We start from the raw sequence: 18575 nt of genomic DNA, 5'->3' as shown, positions 1-18575 counted from the left end.
GCTGTAGTTGATGTTGCACAGTTAAATTGCAAAGGGCCAGTTTCATTACTGTTGTAAGTGCTGAGCTAACTATTAGCTTATGCTAATAATACTGCATTTATCAAATTGGCCTTCTTTCATTTTAGCAGTGTGTTTTCTGTATTTCTGTGAAATATGTAGGCAGGCTTAGTATTGCATTTTAAGGTGTTAAATATGTTCCATGAAACACTTAGTAAGAGATAGAATGAAATTAAATGTTATTAAATAGCTTTCTGTGTGTGTTCCTGTGGTAATTTATGTTTATTTGATTCTACAAGTTGCATTTAGTGCATTAAATGCAACATATAGGAAATCAAAGGAACAGAAGATAATCTAGTCTCTGGATGGATGTAGCTACACTATGACCAACTTTTCAGTTATTTCACCTTTCAAAAAGGAGAAGCGGAGGAAGCCGTAAAGTCTTTAGTATTCTGCAGTAAACTTTTTCAAAAATAGGTTTCAGAACATCAGAGCACAGCACATGAACTTCTTCGGAAATCTTTTACTCTTTACAAGGATTTGGGCTTTTAATTTTATCAGGAGGAACATTTAGGTGCACAGGATGCTGCTGTTTGAAATAAGGGTGCTTCAGGACATGGTAACATTTTTCATTGGGTAGAGCCTGATATGAATGTATCGACATGGGGTTCACATATTCATGAAGTCTTGCGGAGTCCAGGCTCACAAAGCACTTTATTTCTGTGACTGTAACATTGCTACACATCATCAGAGAAGAATCAGTAGCCAAATCTGAGAGTAGGTTCTCTGTAGAAGCCTAAAAGATAAGGGACTAAAATGTGTGTGTTTCAAAAACTGGTAGCTGGATAGCCATGGAACCAACCAAGGATTGTTGGTAATAACACACTGTAGGAAAGAACTGGATGTAGGTGGAGAAGGGGCCCATATGGAGATAGAGCAGAATGAAGGACATATATCCTTGTTCTGGCGCAACAGAATAAGCACAACACAGTACAGGGCAAGTACAGGAATGAGGTTGAGAAGTGGACATGCACTGCAGTGGGGGATTAAGACTATCAAAGGCCCTTGAAGCCTCCAACCCATTTCCAGAAAGATCTAGAAGAAAGAACTGTGCATGATAACTAATTCACGTAGGAAGTGAGAAGCTTACCTCCAGAACAGGGTAAACATATCTATAAAAGGGTATGCCCCAAAGCCTGGGCGTGTGTGTACCCCAGGGCCCTGGATACTCCAGCTGGATCAATGCTGGGGCTAGAACAGGTGATCTCTCTAATTCTCTTTCTTCCTTTCTTTCTCTCTCACACTCTAATTCATCTCTCTCTCTCTCTCTCTCTCTTTCCTTTCACCCTACCCCTTATCCAAAACCTACTGCTGTGTGCTTCTGCTGGGAGGTCAGGGACTAGAATAACAATGTCCTTGCCAAGTGTGTAAATTCCTCTGACTTTTGCCATTCCTGTCAGCCATGAGCGTCTACGAATCTTGGGTTCTCCCTTCTCCTTAAGCGTGGGACACCACATTGTCACAGCTTCAAGTGCTTGCTGTATGGCATAGATCACTTTTCTAAACTATACAGAATTTTGGTCTCATATATATATATATATATATATATATATATATATATGTGTGTGTGTGTGTGTGTGTGTGTGTGTGTATTTAAAATCTCCTGCAAATCAGTTGGCAATTTTAGAATTCTGATTCAGTCCTACATCACTTCACATTTTTAGAGCCCTGGGGGATTTGTTACTACAAGTTTCTGGTCTCACATTGCTTGCTTTTAAGAAGGCTGTTCTTATTTTTGACATGATACATTTGACATCTGGGTATGTAAGCACTGCCAGAAATGGGCTCAAGAGCTTGTGTTATTTGTCTCATATTTATGGGCTGGTATTGGGGGTCTTTTACCAGTTTTCATTTGAGATTGAATTTTGTGTGTTTACATTCTTTCAGGCAAAGGATTTTTAGGTGTAGCCTACAATTTAAATTCACCACTGTTTGGTTTTAGTAGAAATTTAAATAACATCAGCAAAGCATGAATTTGAGTTGATGCTTTCTTTCTGAAGTTGTCTTTTTGCAGGGATTTACTGCATTCTAGGTTTTAAAATTTGTTTTGCAGTTGTTTTTTTTTTTTTGCTTTTGGGAGGCCAAACCATCTTCTCCTGGGTAAGTGAATTTTTTCTTATCAGCATGTGTCTATGTTTTAGACCACTCGTACCATGCAATCTTACATCCTTTCTGTTGAACAATCCTGTCTGCAGCTGATAAAATGTGCTGCATGATAATAATGAACAGAGATAGTCCAGATAACGGAAAACTTAGATAAGGCAGATTTTAGAGAATACAGGTCCAGACCCATTCTGATACTTGCTGATACACTGAGCTGTTAATCCACCATATAGAAGAATTTAAGTTTCAAAGAGAATTTGAGGAAAAGAGTACAAATGCACTGGAACTGTCCATTCTGCTTTCATCTGCAAAGTGACTAATTCCCAGTTAAGATAAACTGGCATTTGACGAGTTTGAGTTTGATGCACCATTTCTGATTCTCACTACTATTTTTTGTCAATATGTATATATATATTTATTATCAGATAGCTCCACAAATTGAATAATATAGAGTGTGAGAAGCACTTCTATATTCCAGTGTGTTGGTTTTGAGGTGAGGTTATACTGAGCTGTGGCTTCATGAGCGCAGAGTGCCTGAACAGCATCCTTGGATATGGGAGGAGGGTGTCCCTGTTGCATATTCTCAGCTCACTTCTTACCTCTCGTTTGCCAAGCACCAGTGAGGATGCCTGTATGAGTCAATTATCTCACTGAAAAGCAACAGAAAGCCTGGGCTTTTTCTGTTTTTACAGTTAACTAAAGTGACTTGTAAGGTTATATAATATTGGCTGGAGCCAGTGTAAAGGAGGAGCTAAGTCTCTAGGAAATGGCAAAGAACCATAGAGGATGAGAATACAATCTACTCCTTTTGGATCTAGGGAGATGTTAAATAACCTCGGTTTCTCTTGAAGCCCCAGCTTTCAAGTGCCTAATTTTGCAATGGATCAGCTTCCAGAGAATGTCTTCCTGAGTCCCTGTCAGCTCTTTTGTATTTCAGCCCTGTCATGTGCTATTGAAGGACTATGGAAAGAGCTCTTCCTCTCTGTATCACTCCAAATAGCAGTATAGTTAACGTTGTAGATCTCTGAAGGGTAATCATCCACATTAGGGTTACTGTTCATTGAAATGACCAATGTTCCCGAAATAACTCCATTTCCCTGGGTGTAAGCAGGTGTTGTGTGGATCTCAACCTACTTTCACTGTAAACATTGCCTTCAAATTGCAATTTCCAGTCTTCCTCTTTAGCCTCCGGTTTTATTTTTGTCTCTGATCCAAAGCAACCCAAGGTCTTAGTGAAGATATGGAGCCCTGGAGGCTGGACCTCTGTGTTCCTCCTCCTTCCAGATTTATGCAAAATTGTGTGAAACAAGTCTGTAAACTGTTAGAACTTGTTAACCTTGGTGGCTTCACTTCCTCTTTCCTGGATCCTGTAGTCAGTAAGAAATTAATTACTCTGTTGTGACTTGGCAGTCTCGGTAAGAATAAATCAAATAGTAAATTCTATTTTAAATAGATTCCTATTGTGCTTAAAGTTGTGTGTATAAGAACTTCTGCTGTATCCATGGTCAGTTACTAGGTGTTATATTCCAGCCCTATTTTGTGTTCTGATGATTCATATTCATAAACAAAAAGCAAATATATAGACTGAGGAAACCCCAACAATTTAAATTAGTATGGATTTGCATCTGTGTGAAAGAGACAATAATGATTGTAAATAAAAAGATAGCAGCAGAAATTATACTTCTGGTGACATCAGTGATGTGAAGTTGGTTTGAGATCCCCATCAGTATAATTAATATTCTATATTAAAAAGTAAAGAGGAGAAGCAGCAAGTTACTTCTTCAACGTAGAATTTTAATGTTAAATTATCTCATTTATGCCTTTTTGAGTTATATCATTGTGTTCTTCCCCTCCCTCCCAAAAAAATCTCTGAAGACATATATCGTATCTGGAAAACTTAAGTCACAGTCACTGAGATAGTTTAAAAAAAAACCAAACCACGACAGTCAGTATTTTTTTGTTTGAAATTAACATGGTATGTTGCCTGACAAAGTGGCAACATTCCATTATAATTGAATCACCAGTGATTTCAACTAAGTATATGATCTTTCTTTGCTTTAGTCAGAAATTGTGTAGGAAGTGCAAATGCTGCATTGGTAGCACTGCGTGCAGAGACAGCTGAATTTCTAAGCGTGTCTTGTTACCCTGTGTCTTGTGAAGGGTTGTTAGTGTGATGCTATGTTGTATTTTAAGTTCTTTAGTGCTGTGAGTTGCAGAAACCTGATACATCAAATCCATCATAAAGTATTGGAACAGCTTGAATATTTCAACTCTCACGACTGATGTCAAGAAATGCTGTTCCTTTCCAGTCAGTTGAATTCAGGCAACTGAGGTGATCCTTGTGTTTTTGATATTTTAGATGCCAAGCTCAGCTGCTGTTGGGAAGCCCCTCCTCCCCTTTGTGTATCAGCTGTAGAGATGTGCAGAAAATGTGACTGAAATGTTCCTGCCTTAAGAGGCTCTTGAATTTGGTCTGGGAGAATTTTGTTCTGCATTCTATGGTTTTGTTAAACATACATGATGAAAATAAAGATGTGGGAAGCCAAAGTTATAAACATGGTTTACATATGCTGCATGAAAGTGTGCACGTAATTTAAAAAATAATATTACCTCTTTGAAAAAAAGCTCCACTGTACTTTTTTTTTTTATTTCTAGAGGAATACTATCATTTAAATTTGACTAAAAATTTATAATCAATCACCTTAGCCTCCAGGTGGTGTTTTTCATCAGAGAATCTGGTAAAATCTCACTGCATCTTTCCTGACAGAAATTTTTGCCTTAGTCTAAAAGGCAAATCTGTTGTTGAAAATGTTTGCTTGAACAGAATCCAAATAGCTCTAGTTTCTTTTCTAGGAAGGAAGGACCCATTGACACCAGGGTAATTCAAATATAGTCATAACTGGGAATTAGAAGCAGAGAGTGTTAATAAGATATTGTTCATTAGCGGAGGAGGAGAAATAGGGCAGGAGCCCATGGATTGCTGTTGTACACCTGCAGCTAGTAAGGAGGATCCAGGCACTGCATCTTGAATGATGGGATAGCGGTCCAGCTTTGCGGCTCTGGGTGATTCATGCCATTTTTAGAGTTTATACTGCACACTTCAGGGGAATTAGAGCTCCCCAGTATAACTGTCTGCTTTATTCTCTTGGTTCTATGTGTTCTTAAATTGTGATCTGAGCCCTGTGTGTGTTCAATAAGCCTTTGTAAAACCATGCTGCTCCTTGCCAGTGTGCACACAGTGGATGTTAAACTGGTCCAAGGCAGCACCTGTGGACAGGGCAGTCTTTATTGCTATCTGTGTAATTGTAAAGGTTTGTCTCTCCTGCCTAAGAAAGACCTTTTAATTTACTTTTTCTGCTGTTTTCTGAAACTACTCAGCTGACTTGGATGCTTAGGCAGAAGGTGGAATGAGGGATTGATGTTTGGCTCACACAGCTTTTGTGTCACATTGCCGATTGAGAAGGGGCCACCCAATGTGTGTGTGCAGCATTCATGGCCTGGCTGCATGAGCCCTCTGGCCAGCCCTATTCCCATCTCCACCAAGTCCTCCTGCATGTTGCTGCCCACCCCCAGCACTGTGGTGGGGATAGAGCCTGTGGGCATTGCATGGGGGCCTAAAGAAGTATCATCCTAGAAAATGGGGCACATTCACCTTGTGGTTTGGCCAAATAATTTTCTTTCCTGTCAGTTTATTGAAAAATTACTGGGAAGGGGAAAACAAAATAAAAAGGCTCATCTTACTTCTTTCAATACTGCTAGTGGAGGTTTAATCAGTCACGCTTTTTTTGGGCCCTTATTTCTTGCCTTGTGATCTGCCGTCTAATTCAATTTTTCATTCCTGCTGCAGAAAACGTCTTTCTGCAATTTCCAATACTCAGCTTCATTTATCCCTTTTAGAAGAAATGTAGCTTTTCATAGCATGCTTTTTTCTCTCTGGCTTCTGTGAAGCCATGGGTGAGAAAGTGTCAAGCCTGAGGTAAAAAATTTGATTGAAACTCCCTAATCAAGTTCTGCTGTGTGAGCCTCCATCTGTAACTGACTCCTGGGAGATCTGGTCCAGAGTGAGATTGAAAGTCTGTGTGGATGGTGGCCAGAGTGACAGCAGACATCACCTGCAGGAGACTTTAGGGGGACCTTACCTACCTTGTCTTGATTGAGCCCGTGCTACTCGCCTTGCAGAGTATTAGCAGCAGTCTTTCCCTGCGTTTCATTCTTTTTATTATCCTGCTCTCGAACTAATGATCTTTCTGGCCCTTTTTTAGCCCCTCTCCTTAGATCAGGGATGTGTTTAAGAGATAGACCCTATTTTACTTCTCTGGTTGTTCTTACGCAATCATGTCTAGACCAGTTTTAATCTGGGTCTTGCCTGGGCACTCTCCCAGAGGGTCTTCTCTGCTGCCTTTCTGAGCTCCTTCGTGCTGCTGATTAGGCCTTTTCTTGATTTTTCTCAGTGCAGACTTTGCTACTGATGAGATGCTCTTTTTTGGGGGACATGCAGTTCTCTGTGTCTGCCTATTATTGTTTAATTATGGTTATCCAAGGGATCTTTTTCTAGTAACAGTGTTATTTTTGTGCTTCTTCCCTGGAATGGCTTCCTTTAGAATTGGTAATCTTGCAGCCTTTTTGAGTTGACTTTGTTGATTTTGGAGGCTCCTCTTACATTGAATATCCCAATATTTGGGCAATAGGTGGTGGTTATCCACACTTTAAGTTTCTGTTTATTCCTAGAGACCACATTCCTCTTAAAATGACTTATATCCATTTAGCAGTTTCTGCACTGATGTCCCAGTGTTCCATCTCTTCCTCTAACCCTTACTGTTGCTACATATTTTTTAGATTCAGGACTCCTCAGAACTTTAGCATCAGCCAAATGGTTTGGGCTTATAGATGGAAGTGTGACTTTGTCATTCGTTCTTCTTCATTTCATTTGACTCTGGGTGATGTGAGAAAGCATGATAGAGTCACATTAAAAATTGCTGTTTTAAGGCCTCCTTTGAAGAGTGAAATTCTCATTGTTTAGGTCCCCTTGCTCCCCTCTGGGAAGTGTCCTCAGGTTTCCCAGACAACTCAGAAGAATGTTAACTCTTATTTAAAAAAAGTACTTCTGTAATTAGGAGTCTATTTACTTGATCTGATTTTTACCCTGGTCCTTAGAGTTGGAAAGTCTGACTGGAGAATAACAAAGGTAGGGGGTAAAGGCAATGTGTGCTAGGGAGACATGAGAGATTTTTCTGGCTACTAAATGTAAAGTTTGATTCTTAGTATTTGGGGGTAAATGGATGCACTAAGAGTGTTCCAGAATAATTCAGTAACTATAAATAAAAGTCCATATAGTCTCTGTAAAGCAATTTGAGAAGAGCTGTGAGAAAAGCAAGCTTTTGTGTTAGTGAAATTTCTTAGGATGGCATCAAGCCTACTCCTTTGACACTGCAATTTAGAGTGTGCCTAGAACACTCTGTGCTTGGGAGGCTTGATAGGATTTTTTTGTTTTGCTTCTTGGGGATCATTTTCATTTATGTAAACCTCAAATAAAGAAGGTATACTGTTTTGTGATTTTGGTGGAGTGTTTTTAAATCACTGAATAGTAGCTGGACCTACTTCTTTCGATTGTTTCTTGTAGAAGAGGTTATGGATTAAAGCTGATAAACAGGAAAGAGTATTAATGTGCACAGTCTTCTTTTAGCCTATTGAAACTTGGCATTGCAGAGCATCTTTTAGCAACTGTATCTAAGATAAGCACAAGGCATGCTGTTCCCCCAGACTATCTTTAAACTATTTTGTCTTCATTTTTATGTTCTTTAGTAGTTACCATTTCGTCATCTGTGAAGTGAATATCTGTGACTAAAGGATTTTCAGAAAGAGTAAACATTTGGGAGGGTTTGCTTTTATGATGCCATAGTGGTCTGCCTAGACCATCACCAGAAGCATGAAATACAAATCCTTACTTTCATTGGTTATACAGTATTTTCACTTTGGAAGTCTCACTTCCTGCTGTCATGGGTCTGAAGTAGCAACTGCTGCAATATCTAATTGCCTTATTATTTCTCTGCATAGGGCAGGAACATGAGAAGCTCTTAGTGAGAAAGAAGATATGGGAGAGATGCAGAGGGAATTAATACTAGCAAGCTGCCTTGGGAAAGCATGTAACTGTTATGGCTTGCCAATATTCGGTGCATTGCTCCAGTTCAAAAATCTGCTAAATAGAATTAGCAAGGAGTTATTGATTTAATGTTTAATCTGTGTCTTTTTGGTTCTTTAAAGCCTATCTAATTAATCAAGTGAGATTGAAAGATAAGTGAAATTATTATCAACTCTTCTCAGGATTAATCCACTTGGTAACGTTTTTAGAGAACTAGGGTGGGGTTTTTTGGTAATAGAGGGTGTAGTAAGGTGACTTTCAGAAAAATCTGTAGCCATTTTGTGTAGATAATCCTTTTACAGAGTATCTAGGTAATTATTTGATGATGTAGTGATAAAGAGGCTGCCAGACGCTCTCACTGGATAGGCAGAGAGGGATCATTTGGTCCCAGCTTGCTTTTTGGAGGAGGCTGTCTTATTCTTAAGGGTCTAATTCTAAAAACATCTGTCATGAAAATTGAAGTAAGGACTGGAAGCTGCTAATCAGCAACTTTGCTGACTGGCTAAATTATTTTAGTGTAGTACTGCATGTTTCTTCTGCAGCATATTCTTCCCACAGTACCTTGCTGCTTCAGAATTTATTTCTGCTGCAAAAATGACTGGTTCCTGCATTTGTTGTTTTAAGATGAGTTTTTGTAATAACTGTGGAAGGCTTGTGTATTGGAATATTGAACAAGGCTTACAGAAGACAAGATGTCACTACCAGAACACAATGTTGTCATGTAATTAACTTTTTGGTGTTTAGGTTTCCAGGTCAGGTCTCTGCAGGCACAGACTGCAGCCTTACCTTCCGTAATTTCAGGCTTTCTGTGGCTTTGTGACAATATCAAGGCAGTAGTTCATATTCAGATTGTGTTTTCAGTGTTGTACTCAGGAATTACTTCTGTTGTTAAACATTCTGGAGAAGGTAGGGATTAGTTTTGCAACAATTGCCAAGGAGCATTCATATATAATGCCTGAAGAATTTGCATCTTATTGCTAAGGAAGTTCTGTAGTTTCTTACACATGCTTTAATATCTGTCTTTCCATGGTGGGGAGAGCAGGTATAAATCATATTAAATGGGAAGGTGCATGATATCTGGTGTATCTTTCTGACTCTGAGATTTGAAATACAGATACCAGAGGTGGGTTGAGAACCAGGTACAAGTTAAACCTTGCAAATCCAAATGCCAAGCTAAAGAAAACTGGGAGAATGCAGTGAGCTTGGAGGATTCCAAACCCCTTGGTATGTGCTACATGAACTATTTAAAGTAATGTGAACTTCCACAGTGCTTGACTGCTTATCTTTGTGATTATCTTTGCCCAAACCTCAGGCTGACAGCATTTGCAGTCCCAGTTAATTGCTCCTTATGGTCCAGCTTTCAGAGCTGCCACTTGCCTGTGGCATGATCCCTTAGTATCCCTCCATGAGCCAAGGAACTGAAGCTACAGAATTTTCTGGGTGCATTTGCAGCAAAGGTGATGTTTCTCTCTTATGGAATTGCTTTCACATCTGACTGCCCATTTCTGCCTTATCCAAATGTTTATTGCATTTCAGACATTCACTTTAATGCTGCTTTTTTTTTCCTATTTAAGAAGCTTAAAATGCAGCCTAGAAAAGATTACTTGATTTATGTGGTGCACTGAACCAACCTGAAATAAAGGACTTCTGTTTAATCCAAAACCAAGGCTTTTGCTGTACAGATAAAAGAGCAGGTAATTTAGTTCTTGCTCTGATTCTACAAATTCAACAATCACAACTGTCTCTTGCTTTGTTTTAATGTATTGTAACAGTTTAGTTGACTGAAAACATACCATCACTGCATATGTTCAGCAGCACTTTGTATGTAAGAGCAGCACTTTATTTTTGCTGGATTTTGTGTGCCTCAGCAAGAGAAGTGAGGTCAGATTACAGATAGTACCTGTGTAACTGCTGCCTGAATCCCATCCACTTGCTTCAGGAACCCACCATCAATACTGGGGTCTGCTGTGCCTGTGCCCCCTGAGGACAATTGAGTGAGATTATGAGGTGTAGTTTGCTTGTGAAGTGGTGGGACAGGGATTGTATTTTTAGTGTTGAGAAGGTGCAACTGGAAAACGGTGAAGAAGTGGACAATGGACTGGCTTTCTTGCTCACTTAAGGTCCAGTATGCATGTGAGAGCTGCTGCTGTTGTGGAATTGTCCTGGTAGCACTCACCAAAAAGAGTTACAAAGTCCTAAACCAGTTACACATGAGCTTTTGTCCACTTGCCAGCACGATCATTAAATTTTCATGTCCACTTGGCAAAGGAAGTTCAATTTGCGTGATAAACACCATCTGCAGATAATGTCATACCTGACCTCTCAACAAACTCTTGAATTTGCACTCCCCAGCAGTGTGTATTTTAAAAAGCAATTTTGGCCATGTGTCAGCATAACACTGCTGTTACTTAATTTAAGAAGAGTTAATTAAGCTGATGCCATATTGATGAGTGTATTAGAAAGGCATACATGTTGTGCAAAGAGCGTGGCAGCATTGTACATCAACTTTGTTCTTCTGTTCTTTGCTGGTTAAAACAAGTGTTTGACTCTTCATAACCTTCCTTCTGTTACCATTTTCCTGGTAGTTTCCTTTTTTTCTTTAATAGCTCTCTTTTCCTGTGCCTGCAATAGTTGTGCCTGTGGTTTGGGTGGTATTTTGGGTTTGTACGGCCAAGTTTTGGTAGTGGCGGGGCTACAGGGGTAGCTGTAGGTAACAACTTCTGTGAGAAGCTGCCAGAAGCTTACCCCATGTTGGGTAGAGCCGATGCCAGCTGGCTCCAAGATGGACATACTGCTGGCCAGGACTGAGCCAAACAGGGATGATAATAATGCCTTTGTGATAGCATAGCTGAAAAGGAGAGAAAAAGTTACTGCACAGTTGTAATGGTGGCCAGAGAGGAGCAGGGTGAGAACATGTCACAGGAACTGCCCTGCATACACCAACCTGTCTGACGCCTGACACCTCCTGTCAGTGCAGGAGGAGGAGGAAGAGGGAAGGAGGTGCTTCATGTGCCAGAGCTGAGATTTCCCTGCAGAACATGGTGAGGCAGCTGTGCCTCTGTAGCCTATGGAGGACCATGGGGATGCAAAGCTCTACCTGCAGCCCCTGGTGAAGATCCACACCAGAGCAGGTGAATCCCTAAGAGAGGGCTGTGAACCTGTGAGAGGCTCATGCTCACAGAGGAGTAGAGTCCTGCAGGGACCTGTACACTGGTGGAGAGAGGAGCCCATGCTGGAGCAGGTTTTCTGGTAGGACTTGTGGACCCACACTGAACCAGGCTGCTCTTGAAGAACCGCATCCTGTGGAAGAGTGAATCACACTGGAGAAGTTTGCAGAGAGCTGTCTGTGTGAGGGGCCCCACACTGGAGCAGAGGAAGGACTCCTTTCCCTGAGCAGTGTCAGAAACAGCACTTGATGAACTGACCATAACCCCCACTTCCCATCTCCCTATGCCAAAGTGGGTCTGTGGCTGACCATATACATTGCTGTTTATCTGTGTGGGTGTCCTGCATCTATGTTTTGCAAAATATGTGGTTCTACTTGAAGATTTATTATTATTTCTGTAACTCTTGCTCTAGAGCATCCTAAAATCATGGATGTCTTTTAATTGTACCCCAAGGCCTTTGACTCTTGTTTTTGGAGAAGTTTCCACTTTGTGTTGGTTCAATCACCTTGCAGATAGGCATTACTGAAATTTATGGAAGAATGTAGCAGATTTGGTGAAGGAACTCACTGTGACCCAAAGACATAAGCTCTGTTTTTTATTTATATTGGTGGTTTGAGAGCAGGATGCCAAAGTGTTTGTGGGAGAGATAAAAGTCATCTCCTGCAGTTCTGGTGCCATGTCAGGGCACAGCCATAGCTGGGGACCAGGTGCTGCAGCACTGCGTGATGCCAGCTGCCTCCCTCCATGGATTGCCGGTCCACGCCAGCTAAAAGGGGAGGATGGGAAGTCAGGAGCTGTGTCCTTATGTGACACTGGGGGTCAAGCAGGGAAGGGGAGCAAAATTCAGGTTGCTGACAACACATATAATGTTTTAGGTGGCTTTCAAAAGCATAGTTGTGAGAGCTTTTAAAAAGCATGAAATAGAGGGGGGTATCCCTCCCTAGTAAACTTGACTAATACCTTTGCCTTGTCAAAATGCTGAATATAACTCAAACCTTGAAGTCCAGGAAATGATGAGGTAAGCACCAGCACAGATCTTAGTATGATCTTAGTTGTGCCAAGGAACTGATTATACCCATTGGAAAAGCTCAGTAACATTAGTATTTATAATAAACAGGTATGAAAAATTGAGGAAGTATATTTTTGTTTGCATTTTCAGATTTTATTGTATATGCTCTGGCTTCAAGTAGCTGGGAAATACTTCAGCAAAGGAAAGCATAGCTCTTAGCTCACAGCAAGTGCTGCCTTTGGGGAGCAAGTGTACCTTTATAAGGGTGGGATTTGTTAGTCTGCAGTGTTGATGACAAGCAAGGTTTCTTCTCACGTGCATTGCCAATGATGTGATGAGATGCAATGTGACAGTCAGTTGTTTGTGGGTGCGATGAGATGTCACAGAACGGAGGAATCCTCAGATCAAAGGGGGAGGATTTGTAACATTTAGTGCAGCTGAGAACATTTTAAAATGTACAGCAGCAACATTTGCTGTAGCTCGTTTGCTTTAGATGACTAACACAAAATTGGATGTGGCCCATGGTGACTGTACTTTCTTCCTAGGGGGGTTGTAGTGTTTGTTACATGGAAATAAAAGGTTCTCAAAGAAGGTTTCAGCTGCACTTTGGGGCTTATATTACCTTAACCTCTTATTTCCAATTTAAATAGTGAAGATTTTGCTACCCTTTACATTTCTGAAGGATGTTCCCTTGCTTACTGTAAGGTCTTCTGTCACTTTGTACATTAATTACATTGAATAAATATTTTTTTTTTCAGCACTGTCATGCAACAGATTTTCTTTATTAGGGCAGGGAAGGCATATGTGTAGGAGTCTAGCAATGTGACCTTCCCCTGTGATAGAGGGGACCCAGATTTTAATTCCTTCAACATGAAAGACAAAAACAGGCATACTGTTGAAATCAGGGTCAATTTTGTATTCATCTACTACTCTGTCTCAGGAAGGGCCAGTACTAGTTGAATGAGGTATAAGCAGCTCAGCAATCGTGCTTTGGTCTCTCCAGCTTTTTCATGTCTGCCTCGTTATGTTAAGTAATGCTTGATGTGCTTTTCTTACATAAATTCTTTTAATGGGAGATCAGATCTGTCATGTCTCAGAAGGTAGACTCAATTCCTTTCATACAATAAAAGGGGAAATATGTATGCGAGGCTGCAGCTGGTGGCGTTCAGAGGCTGATCCCAGGCTGGCTTGGCAGCCGCTTCTGCCTCTTCAGACATGAGCTCAGGTCTCCATTGCTTCCTGGGGTATGGGGACTGCAAGTGAGTGATAAATCTAATAGAGAGTGTGATGGGTGGTTTCTGTAAGGAATGGTGTTACTTCAGGAGAGGATTTGTAGTTGAAAATCTGAGAAAACAAAAATACCTTTCATAAGCCTGAAGGCCGTCCAATACTACAGTTACACCTTCCACTGACTACCACTTATCTCGGTATTTTCTGTGGAGCTTGTTCAAAGGAGCCTTGTGGGAAGAGGTGAATCCCAGTGAGGTTCTGGAAGCTGCAGCCTCAGAGTCTCTCTGTGAGTTAAGTTGTCAGTGGTTTACTTTACTTTCATTGTGTTTGGTTCCGTTTTCTCTGAGGGGGGTGAAGACTCTGCAGGGAAACAAGAGTCCTTCTGACATACTAAATGTTGTCTGAAACAATCTCAGATTCAATATACAAGGACAACTTGGCCTCCCTGACCTGTGGTGGCTGTCCTGTGAGACTGCCTACAGGTTGTCTAGCATCAGATGCCCAGCTGCCTATGACCTTTTCTTTTCTAGTGCCTCACATCGCTCAGCACAGCTAGAATTAAACCCTTAACAATGTTTTCATTAGAACTTTTCCAGTGAGACACTGGATGTGAGCAAATTGCAGAGTAAGCTGAGCCAGTAAAGGAGTTCTGGAATACTTGCAAAATCATTCTTTTGAGAGAAGAGACCTGAGCTCCCTGGGATTTGCTGGGTCTGGAAGCACTTGATAATGTTAGCTTAAAGCCTTTCCTCCCCTGCAATACTCTGCTTTCTTCCTTTTGTCACAACCTTCCCCTGCTATCTCTACAAAAAGGCTTTCATGCAATCTGGCCCGTCAGCTGTTGCTTTTGTGCATTGTGCTGGATCTGGGATAAAGGGTAAGCTCTTCAATTCTGATGCTGTACAGTGTGGTGTGAATGCTCTTGGTGCTCTGGTTAAGAATAAGGCAACCAAGCAAACGTACAATTAACAATAACTAAGCAGATGTGAGAACAGTGTGTTCCTAGAAGTAGTTGCATTTTTAAAGATTTTCCTTTTCTTTCCCCTTTCAAAGCTGCTCACCTCAGTATTTTCCTATCAAAAACTGCATGGTTAGGAAACAGACTTGTGTGTAGACCTCAGTATTACAAGATTTGTCTTCAAAAAGCCAATTAGTGCTTGAAGTAGAAGCTAATCTACTTCACAAGTGTAATTCCTATTCTTTGCCTTACAATCAGCAGCAAGCAACCACACTGCTGAACATCACTTTGAGAAAGAGCAAGCACTGATCTGTTTCTGTACATCTTTTCTGTGTTTCTATTTCTAGAGGTTTTTTCCACTAACCTAACGTGTCTCAGTGTGACCACTGTGTGAAGACAGAACAATCTGCTGCAGCAGAGCTCCTCTAGGGAGATAGCTTAATGAGCCCTAAGATGAGTTCTTAAGTAAAGGAGGTGAGAAGCTGTAGAAAAGAAGCATAGAAAAGGAAGATGTGATATCTTTGGAAAGGGGAATATTACTTACCTTGTAGAGGGAAGCAATGCTATTACACGTTACAGACATAAATAGAAAGCAATTCTAGTGCATTCTAGTGCATTGTGAGCCATAAGTTGAGCATCCATCCTGATTTCCCTTTCTGTAATGAGCAATTAGAAAACAAACTCACATGGATCTCTAAAATGCAGAACCAAAAAGCCCCACCCATGGTGTAATCACCACGGTGCTGACAGAACCTCCCCAGTTCAGATCAGTACTAAGACCACATCCATCCTCTTGAGAAATGTTTTGTACGTTAGTTTGCTTGTGTTTTACCCAATACCCGTTTGGTTTATAAATGAATTAGCAAGCCAGTGTCGCACTGTGAATAAATGTAACATGTCCTCTGTCTGCAGCTCTGTTTTCAACACTTTTTAGAACTGACTAGATGTATCGATCCGTATGGGCACTAAGAATCTTTACTTGTAGCAGCATATGTATCTAATTTTGAGAAGGGCCAAAAGCTGCAGTTATGGCACCATGTGATGTAAAAATTGAGTTACTCCGGCTCCAGCTGTAATGAGCACGCTGTCAAGTTGTATCCACCTTTGGAAGCAGAGGGGAGGAGAAAACAGAAAATTAAGGGCCATCGAGCTGAAAACAAAAGTCAATGCATGGATTGACCTCTGTGTGTTCTTCATTGACAGGTTGATGACGCCTGGAAGTGAAATTCGGTTTGTCCACAAGCACATGGGCCTGGTGCCAGGCTGGGGAGGAGGTGCGCGGCTGGTGCGGATCGTGGGCAGCGGGGCAGCCCTGCAGCTGCTGGGCGGGGCTGCGCGGGTGGACCCCGAGAGAGCGCTGGGCATGGGGCTCTCCGAGGAGACGCTGCCATCCTCGGATGGAACCAGAGCGCTGGCACAGGCCCAGGCCTGGCTGAGTCAGTACACAGAGGGTCCAGCCGCTGTCATTCGGGCTGTGAAAAAGGTGGTGACAGCAGGAAGAGAGCTCCCACTAGAAGCTGCCCTAAGGACAGAGAAGGACATTTTCGGAACTGTATGGGGTGGGCCTGCCAATTTGCAGGCATTGGTTAGAAGACCAAAACATAAATGATGGTTTATGCATAAGAAATAGGCTTGACTTTTTTGCAAACAAAGCTTTCAGTAAAGCAGACGTTAAGCTGAATCACTTAAGGACTTGTCCATTTAAAATGGTATTAACATTCCTGCCATTTAGGTCAGGCAGGCATATTTGGTGTGCAACCACAGAGAAATCCCAGGCAGATTCTCTACTGTCCTAATCACCCACTGAATCGAGATTAGTGAAATTACTATGTAAAGGTAAATACTGTGCTGAAAATAGAACTATAATTCGTTTGGAATGAGGCTGAAGATTATTTTATTTGGTGTTTTGCTTTGTTTTTTTTTAACTAGTATGGAAATTAATTACTTGAAAAATATGAGGTTTATTCATTTGTAGAACAGGTGCATCTAAAGCTGCAAAATATGAGTTCCCCAACATGAGACCAGTGTCTTTAAGCAGCTAGGAAAAGATGATTACTAGTGGGAGGATAGCTTTTATTTTTTCATTCTAGTTAGTTCTTTGTGCAATTGCTGAGAAAATATCCTTCAATTTTAATGGTGCTATTACAGGAGAAGCTTTGAGTTACTGAGAAGCTTCTAGCACTCAGTCACTATCACTGATTCAGGCCTTTAAATGTATTTTGGTGTCTTCTCACTGCTCAAGGAATCAACTACCCACACAGGCATCTGCACATTCCCATATCCTGTACCTGTGCAAAGCTGCTGGCCTAGTTCTTTACACAGAATCTGTTTGAAATCTTGGAAGGCTATAATGTATCATGCCCCTAAAAAGTTTGTCTTAGGTGACTGGGTGATGTGAGTACTTCAGCATTCTGATAAGATGTGAGTGGATATGTCTATGTCTTTCTTCAAAGCATTTTTAATGGTGGGGTATATTTGGGCTGACTAGAAGGTTTGGAACTCAGTCACCCCTTCATGCCAGTGACCATGCAAGTAATTGGATGACTGAGTGGGGAAAGTTTTCCCTTTAGAAATTAGAAACTGACACAGAGTGCCTGCTTTAAAAATAAACATCTGTGAGAGCAAAACCATACAGACATATCTGTGACTGAGGGTTTCCTGCACTGTTGGTTAGGATGCACTTGTCTCTAGATCCAGCAGAGACTGAGATCTGAGCCAAGGACCCAAGTACTCTGTGGGAGCTTGTAAAGAAGGAAGCTCTGGGCTCTGTGCCACTGACATGCCTTCTTGCTCTGACCAGGCAGAACTAGCTCAAGATTGTGGAACAAGCTCCCTTAAGAAAATAAGGCAGTATCTTGGATGGAAATCCATTTCTAGTGGGGCAGGAGTCCTGAGTTTTAGACAGTGAGGTAACTACATGTGTTTGAGGACTTGGGGACAACAATGTTGGGCATTAGGACTGGATTGCCTGTTAAGATTCTGCAAGTTTCAAGCAGATTCTGTGATCTGCTGAGGATGTTTTACTGTGTGGTTTTCACAGCAATGAATATAGCCTGAAGTAACCAAAAGAAATGCTGAGGAAAGGGATGTGTTTTGAGTTGGCATCTCAGAGAAGATAAGGAACTTGCCTCCACCCTGTCGATCTTGCACCTTTGCCTTAATATCTGAAGCACTAATGGAGGAAGATTTCAAGTCTCTCTTCCCCAAAAATAAAGTTCAATTTTTCCTTTCAGGTTAGAGAAGAGACAGGAATGAGAACATGGGGAAGAGAGTAGTGTTTTGTTTATGCATTTCTCCCCCCAGCTCCTTTTTATCTAGTAGCCCAGCAGTTATTCCTGTAGCTGGATTCTTTCCCATGCCCTAAAGAACTTCAAAACTGTTACTTCAGAAGAGCAAATGCTTTAGTCAGGCAGCAAATGCTTTATAATCAGGCAGCACTTGACTGTTTAGTAGTGAAGCTGTTCTACTTTTCATGAAGTTTCTCAAGACTCATGAAGGATTGAACCTTCAAGGCACACTCCAGTCCATACTCATCCAGCTTTTTGAAGCAATAGCACATAATGTTGTTGTGAGTCAAAAAAACCCCTGTGTTTTAAAGGGCAACTGATTATGTCTTTGCCTTTAGTAAGAATGAATGTGCCATTACTAATACTGTTATTGTTTTTTAAATTGATGTGAAAATTACTTACTGAGTAAGACGCTTGAATCTTTTTTCTTTGGTGTATTAGGCTCCTTAAGTGTATTCTGTGTACTGGGTTATAGAAATTTGAGAGGGAAGAAATTGTAGGACAAAGGCAGAATCTGGTTTCTTTCACATTTTGAACCAGATCTGTGCAGTTAGTGAATGGTAAGTACACCTCTGGGGGATCTCTTTCCATTTTGATTTATAGACAATGAGCTTAATTCTCATTT

At 41.0% G+C, this 18575-nt stretch overlaps 1 protein-coding gene across 7 annotated transcripts in view; it reads left to right on the top strand.

Moving 5' to 3' along the window:
• ECHDC1 (ethylmalonyl-CoA decarboxylase 1) overlaps positions 1–18347 on the top strand; it is a 42121-nt gene extending 23774 nt beyond the window's left edge. For all 7 annotated transcript variants that reach the window (XM_038131880.1, XM_038131878.1, XM_038131876.1 and 4 more), the window contains one exon: positions 15867–18347. In XM_038131880.1, coding sequence (XP_037987808.1) covers positions 15867–16272 — 406 coding nt within the window. In that variant the 3' untranslated portion in view covers positions 16273–18347. The remainder of the gene's footprint in view (positions 1–15866) is intronic.
• The last annotated feature ends 228 nt before the right edge of the window (positions 18348–18575 follow it).

This window comes from Motacilla alba, chromosome 3 (genome assembly GCF_015832195.1).
Source record: "Motacilla alba alba isolate MOTALB_02 chromosome 3, Motacilla_alba_V1.0_pri, whole genome shotgun sequence".
Taxonomy (NCBI): domain Eukaryota; kingdom Metazoa; phylum Chordata; class Aves; order Passeriformes; family Motacillidae; genus Motacilla; species Motacilla alba.
The sequence above is the reverse complement of the archived record's forward strand: the minus strand, read 5'-3'. Positions and strand labels throughout refer to the sequence as shown.